Source organism: Salmo salar, chromosome ssa11, assembly GCF_905237065.1.
Source record: "Salmo salar chromosome ssa11, Ssal_v3.1, whole genome shotgun sequence".
NCBI lineage: Eukaryota > Metazoa > Chordata > Actinopteri > Salmoniformes > Salmonidae > Salmo > Salmo salar.
Window position 1 is genome coordinate 78132309 of NC_059452.1, and position 8031 is coordinate 78140339.

At 41.0% G+C, this 8031-nt stretch overlaps 1 protein-coding gene across 1 annotated transcript in view; it reads right to left on the reverse strand.

Moving 5' to 3' along the window:
- Positions 1-7731, reverse strand: part of LOC123725188 (transmembrane protein 132C-like) — a 69786-nt gene extending 62055 nt beyond the window's left edge. Inside the window, exon 1 of the mRNA XM_045689956.1 lies at positions 6692-7731. Coding sequence (XP_045545912.1) covers positions 6692-6740 — 49 coding nt within the window. The 5' untranslated portion in view covers positions 6741-7731. The remainder of the gene's footprint in view (positions 1-6691) is intronic.
- Between the last annotated feature and the right edge of the window lie 300 nt (positions 7732-8031).

Below are 8031 nucleotides of genomic sequence, written 5' to 3' on the forward strand. Positions count from 1 at the left end.
TCTCTGTGTTTCATAATTTTCCTTCAATTCGCAAGAGGCTGGATGTACCTCACAGGAGATAGCAGTCGAGTGAGACAAACAGTGCCCCTCTGTCTCTCTACGTGTAGGCCATCTATCTGATGCTATCTGGTCCAAATGAGTATGACATTGGTGCCGCCGGTAGCATTGAATGCAAGGGAAGCCAGTGAGCATTTGGCCTCCCTTGATAGAAAAAAGTATAAAAAATTTGCCAATCAGCGTTGAGCTAAACTGAGAATGGTCCTAGTGCACAAAAAAAAGTATCAAGGGAAGCCAGCTTGGATTTTGGCCTCACTCCTACCAAATCTCATTGAGAGCATACAGTACTTCATCGACAGAAAAACTAGAATTGTTGCCTCTTGTTGTGTTGTTGTTCTCTGGTGGCTAGCTAAAATTAGGCCTTTCCTAAATGAGTCATCGATGGAGATAGGGATTTGGACCTGTGGTTTTACTTAATTATTTGTACTGGCCAATGATTATAACGGCGATTCTGATCCACCCATTAATGAATACATTGTTGTGACCCTGGCCAGAGAGGATGGAAGTTCAATATGTAGCTAGATGTAGAAGGCTAATGTTAACTAGCCTCATTGCCCATGAATGGAAGTTAGGCTAGCGAGCAAGCATTTTAGCCAGGTAGCCAAGGACAAGAGAAAAAAATATTAGTGTGTACTGTATGACAGAGTGACAGACTGAAATGGTGCTGGAATAGTGGAGGCAGCTCATGTTTTCTTTGTGACATGCGATAACTCTGGTTCTAAATCAATATTTGTTTGGTGGTCTGAAAATGTCTGAAACATTAACTTGCTTGACCATGCTGTAGGTCATGTAACTGTATATTACATGCGATATGTGTCATGGACTTCACCGGACAGAGGTTGCCATCCCGTTTTATGATAAGACAAAGGTGTGGTTGAATTGATGCGTTTTTCTGGATTTTTATGTTGTTATTCTGTCTCTCACTGTTCAAATAAACCTACCATTAAAATTATAGACTGATCATTTCTTTGTCAGTGGGCAAACGTACAAAATCAGCAGGGGATCAAATACTTTTTCCCTCACTGTAGGTTGTAATATGGCTTTTTCGTGTGAAACAAATAATACCGTTTTTCCTATCCTCTGTTGGTTTATTCATTGGTGTCTCTAGGAAAATTAATGACAATGCTCTACAGTCAATTCCATTCTGTGTCTAGGCCCTTTGTCCTCTCATATTACTGTAGGGAAGCCAAGTAAACTGGATGTTGTCAGCAGACCCATATTATGAAAGAGGTGATAACAGCCCTCTTCACTCTAACCAGGCCACACAGACAGCCCTAGAAATCACTTGTAATAGGTGTCTGTCTGTCTGTCTGTCTGTCTGTCTGTCTGTCTGTCTGTCTGTCTGTGTGCGTGTGTATGCGTAAGCATGTACAGATATTGGCACTTGCAGCTGCCTGTCTCATTGTCTCACTTTCCATTATCTCTCTCGACTCCCTCTTTATCTCCACCTTCCCAAAAGGTGGCTGTTACTGTATATCTAAAAGATCCATCACATTAAAGTAAAAATAGATTGTATTTTCAAATCTAATCTAATTTTCAGGGTTTACTGCAATCAGGCTGTGGAAACAGCATTGGTTTGAGGAAGGGCAATCAGATGAATATACTTAACCCTCCTCAATGTCCAGGCTGCATCACATCCGGCCGTGATTGGGAGTCCCATGGAGTGGCGCACAATTGGCCCAGCATCGTCCAGGTTTGGCCCGGGTAGTCCGTCATTGTAAATAAGAATTTGTTCTTAACTGACTTGCCTAGTTAAATAAATTTAAATAAATTTAAAATTTAAAAATATATATGCCCTCCAGTTTATGACCAGTGTTTCCATGTTACGACGCTTATAAACTGCTCTGTAGCGTACTGGTCCAATATGTGCTGGTGCAGTGGATACCCCAGCTTTGTCCACTGCTGCACTCTTCCTGGTGTTTTTACACACCATCCCTCCCTGCAGCTCTTTACAATGCTGCTCCCTAACCATGAAGTCCAATAAGAAGTATGGCTTGTTTTATTGTACTGTTCAGCCAGTCTTATAGGGCTGACCTCTGTTCTTCTGCAGTGAAAAAGTGTTTGTGTGTGTGTGTGTGTGTGTGTGTGTGTGTGTGTGTGTGTGTGTGTGTGTGTGTGTGTGTGTGTGTGTGTGTGTGTGTGTGTGTGTGTGTACCACTTTGCACAGAACATTTTGTAGTGTTAAAGCAACACTTAAGAGTTGATTTTACACTATCTCAAAGTACATATGGTCCCACTCTACAGAGTATAAAAAGTACTCTGATTATAGTGAATGTTCATGTAACAATCTGTAAAGTAAAAAAAAATGCATTACACTATCCAGTGTTAATCAAATTTGACACAATAAGGTAATTAACACAGTGCTATTTCTATTCAACCATATTTGATCTAGAGTTAACTCCTATTACTGTTAAACAAAAACACTGTTACATTAAGTCATTTTGGGTGTTGTTTTAACACTATGGTGTAAAGCCTCATTTGCATATTTCCCATGGTGCCTTTTCTTTTCGAGTGAATTATAGAGCTACCTCTCATGACTGAATATGTTAGAGACAGAGAGATGGTTGCTAAGTTCTTTCCTTTTAAATGCCTGTGGCTTTCACCTAATGAGTACCTAGGTGAATAGCATCATTTAAATTACAATATATGACAATACATTACATATATCATAAGGCCTTCCCACTGGGGACACACTGGTTAAATCAACGTTGTTTCAATGTCATTTCAATTAAATTACGTTGAACCAACTGGAAATAAACAAAAAAAGAAACGTCCTCTCACTGTCAACTGTGTTTATTTTCAGAAAATGTAACGTGTAAATATTTGTATGAACATAACAAGATTCAACAACTGAGATATAAACTGAACAAGTTCCACAGACATGTGACTAACAGAAATGGAATAACGTGTCCTTGAACAAAGGGGGGTCAAAATCAAAAGTAACTGTCAGTATCTGGTGTGGCCACCAGCTGCATTAAGTACTGCAGTGCATTTCCTCCTCATGGACTGCACCAGATTTGCCAGTTCTTGCTGTGAGATGTTACCCCACTCTTCCACCAAGGCACCTGCAAGTTCCCGGACATTTCTGGGAGGGAATGGCCCTAGCCCTCACCCTCCGATCCAACAGGTCCCAGACGTGCTCAATGGGATTGAGATCCGGGCTCTTCGCTGGCCATGGCAGAACACTGACATTCCTGTCTTGCAGGAAATCATGCACAGAACGAGCAGTATGGCTGGTGGCATTGTCATGCTGGAGGTTCATGTCAGGATGAGCCTGCAGGAAGGGTACCACATGAGGGAGGTAACGCACAGCGTTGAGATTGCCTGCAATGACAACAAGCTCAGTCCGTTGATGCTGTGACACACCGCCCCAGACCAGGACGGACCCTCCACCTCCAAATCGATCCCGCTCCAGAGTACAGGCCTCGGTGTAACGCTCATTTCTTCGACAATAAACGCAAATCCGACCATCACTGGTGAGACAAAACCGCGACTTGTCAGTGAAGAGCACTTTTTGTCAGTTCTGTCTGGTCCAGCGACGGTGGGTTTGTGCCCATAGGCAACGTAGTTGCCGGTGATGTCTGCTGAGGACCTGCCTTACAACAGGCGTACAAGCCCTCAGTCCAGCGTCTCTCAGCCTATTCTATACAGTCTGAGCACTGATGGAGGGATTGTGTGTTCCTGGGTTAACTCGGGCAGTTGTTGTTGCCATCCTGTACCTGTCCCGCAGGTGTGATGTTCGGATATATCAATCCTGTGCAGGTGTTGTTACGTGTGGTCTGCCACTATGAGGACGATCAGCTGTCCGTCCTGTCTCCCTGTAGCGCTGTCTTATGTGTCTCACAGTACGAACATTGCAATTTATTGCCCTGGCCACATCTGCAGTCCTCATGCCTCCTTGCAGCATGCCTAAGGCACGTTCACGCAGATGAGCAGGGACCCTGGGCATCTTTCTTTTGGTGTTTTTCAGAGTCAGTAGAAAGGCCTCTTTAGTGTCCTAAGTTTTCATAACTGTGACCTTAATTGCCTACCGTCTGTAAGCTGTTAGTGTCTTAACGACCGTTCCACAGGTGCATGTTCAGTAATTGTTTATGGTTCATTGAACAAGCATTGAACAACCCTTTACAATGAAGATCTGTGAAGTTATTTGGATTTTTATGAATTATCTTTGAAAGACAGGGTCCTGAAAAAGGGACGTTTCTTTTTTTGCTTAGTTTAGACGTGGAATTGACGTCTGTGCCCAGTGGGTTACTTTAATGGCCTAGCTTCATCCTAACACAATAATGTTCGGAAACTCCTGGTTTACAGGCACATCAGGCCTGCTAGTCACATAATGCTGTCTTGCAAAGTGGTGTAATTCCTATTGGAATCCAGCCAGAGTTAGGATATGCAACAGTTGGAATTGTTATTCACCTGCAACCTGCATTCAGAAAGACTATCAAGGGTTAAAAAACTTTTTAAAATTATAATTTAAATTACTTCCTTAACCATTTAACCAGGAATAACCACTTAAATAACAGTTGCAATATATCTAGCTAACTGATTGGATTAGTTTAGAAATCTGTATGTTACTTATCATTTGTAGCAGAAGATTAATCAATCAATGTACATGCAAAAACACAGATATTAAAAACAAATCCTTGAAAAATCAACCTTCAGTAGAGCATGCTGGGAAATATGATAATATTGGGTGTGGTTTTTATGGAACTGTTTTAGTCTCCACAGTCTAAAACAATAACTCTGGTTATTAACACCAACACTGGGGGGTATATCACACCACTGAGTGTTCATTTCACTCTTACAGAGTGAATTTCACTCCTGAATCAACAGAAATATTACACAGAAAAATCAACACTGACCAATTTGCTGTGTATGGATGATGAGCGGCAGGTAGCTTAGTGGTTAGAGCATTGGGCCAGTACCCAAAAGGTTGCTGGTTTGAATCCCTGAGCCTACAATATTTTTAAAAATCTGTCTATGTGCCCATAACCTTAATTTGCTCTAGTAAAACAACTGTGATTTCCAGTAAAACAACACATTTTACTGCATGTGGCATTAAAAACAGTGTATATATACATGATCCTAATCTTAAAAAGAGACCACCCAGCCCCCAGAGCTCCTCTACCCCTCCAGGGAGAGCTGTCTGTGGGACTGAACAGGGACATCCCCTGAGGCTCCACACACCAGGAGGCAGACAGCCAACTAAGGACAGAATCAATTCAGCCCTTTTCTCACTCCCACTGCCACATCCCAGGAGACTGGCCAGATTTAAGGTATTGAAAACATTAAGAATTTCATTCCAAAATGCTATATATACACATTTTCAGAAATGTTGGTAAATTAGATCTTTTGTTTAAAGAACTTATGAAAGAGATGGGTGTGTTTTTCCCAGATCGAATCATGGCATGCATGCGGTTGTTAAATGACAGACATGTATTTGTTTCAAACCTATCACTAGGTGGTTTTGCAAAATCCCCAATTGTAATACATCTAAAATCTATTCATTCAAAATCTGAGGACAGCAATATTTTATACACACAAAGGTTACTCTAAGCATTCCTTTCTGATGAAAAAACACAAATATGGAAAAATTGGTGGATATACAGTAGCTTTCTACTATAGGAAAATAAAAAGGTGTGCTGGTAATATGGGTCAGATGTTGAGACCTGGTTGTGCAAACAGTTTTTTTTTTGCTGTAGTACTGGTGCAACCATGATGCTAACGAATCTGCACTGGCTTGATTCTTTAGGAAGCTTGGAAACAAAGGTACAGATGTCTTATCATTACAACAACTAACTGTATCTGGGAGATTGTTTTCATAGTCACACAGTGCTCCCAGAATAAAACTCCTGGTCACACAGCAAAATATTTAGTCGCATATGCATTTGGTCTGGTTTTAGAGCCCTGCAGACACCCTCTTCACACCTGCAGGCTTTGACAAGCAGCCATTCTGAGTACATGCTCAGACAGAGACTCCCTCTCAGTCTCAGCCCCAGCATTAGGTTTATAGAACATGACTGCGGTTCAAAACCATGGTGGGACACACCAGCAACAATTATAAAGCTATTTCTAGCTCCATTCACAATCCCCACAATACAGCCCTTAAAATATTGATATTCTGCTCTGTCTCAATTTAGAATATTACACATTTAGTAGAGTGCAGTCACTACACACTGTCTAACAAATTACTTCTTCCCTCTCTATCTCTATCTTGATTATAATACTTCCCATTTATCTTATAAGCAAATCTAACCAGTCCTTCTTATTCCATATTTAACTTAGTCATCCACTTTCAAGGAAAAAGAGCTTGACATTTATGTTACCCATGCCTATTCTTAGCCTTGTTCATGATGACTCACATTGAGATCATATATTTTCATTAGAAAATGATGTCCGGAAGATAACTGAGAGAAAGTCGATATGATTGCTACTACATTAAGGGCAATTTAAGTAGTGGATATAATGGACATGATGGATACTGATAACTGAAGACAGACTTAAATTAGATGTAAATAATTTTTACAGAATGCATCGCTTCCCCCTGAAAGAAAACGTGTGTGTGACGCGCATGTGCTGAACATGTAGTATAGCCTATTATTCTTATTTATGAATGTGGATTATGAGAATTTCTCACCTCCGAAAAGCACGACCGCTGCGAGCCCCAGTGTACAGAGAAGAGTCATCTTTCCTTCCGATGATTCAGAAAGTTCCAGACGCACAGAAAGGGGGAAAAAGCGAGACAGCTCCGGTCACTACCGACGTTCCCGAGGGAAGGTGCCAAAAGTTTGCACAAAAACTTTTCTCTCCTCTCTTTCAAATACTAACAGGATAAACGTTTTCCATTCAGTAAACAATTGATGTATCTACTCAGTACGATTGCTGGAAGCTGACGAAAGTCCGACAGTCAACAGCCATCGCTGAAACGACAGGTACCCAAACAGTGCGACATGTCTTGCTCGAATGGTGCCGAGGAGGGAAATGAGCAACTCCTGGGGAATAACGGTCCGTCCCAGTATTCACCCCTGATGCAACAAAATAGAATTGATCCTAAATGAATCTGTTTATTGTTTGTTCCCTGCAACACGTTGCATTGACTAAAGGATTTAAGACTTATATTGGCCCGGTTTAGAGTTACCTCGTGTATGTTTTATTGACGGTTGATTACAGGTGTGTCCGTTGCGCAGATTATGATTCCTACATCACTGGTTGTGCCTCCCGACGCTGGTCTTTGACATAACACGCTGCAGTTATTTTTTGTATTGCAAAAACAACTGATGAAAACGATCTAATATTTTGCATTAATCAAAGATAATGTTCATTTTTGTAAAATGTCCTTCAAGCGTTTTCTGCTGGTCCATTTTTAGTTGCGCGTCGTAGCCTACAGTCTTTTACGCATAGGGTACGTCGAGTGTCTTTCCAAAAAATTCATCTAATTTCTCTATAAGAATTCTTTATCAACGTTTTCAACACGGTATGTCGACAGATCTTCAGCGGTAAAATACTCTCTACCTGAGTAGGCTAAGATTTTATGTGTCAAGCTCATTTGTAATTCATTAATTTCGCCCTCAGAGGTTAATCAATATGACAGTTATGCTATCATAAGATTACATCATGCTTTTAATAGTCCTACTTTTCGTGTGTAAAATAAGTGAATATTGTTGAATTCATCTCGTGTTCCTCTCACCACTCTGCAACGATGGCAGTTCATGATCTGCCGGCTCCGCAGAGAAACCAAATGAGATAGAACGCTCACGCTGGATTGGCAAATTCTGAGTATGGGGTGTGACGTGCGCGCAAATTGACCATATGTAGCCTAATTGCCAAAATACTTTAATTATTGTATTAATATAATATATAATGTAATTAACTAAGTCACTGAATAGGGGTGAGAAAAGCACGTGTTAAATTTGAGATTGACACCCAGAAATTGATCACTGCAATGGTTCAGTTCACCTCACCTCCCCGGTCATTTTG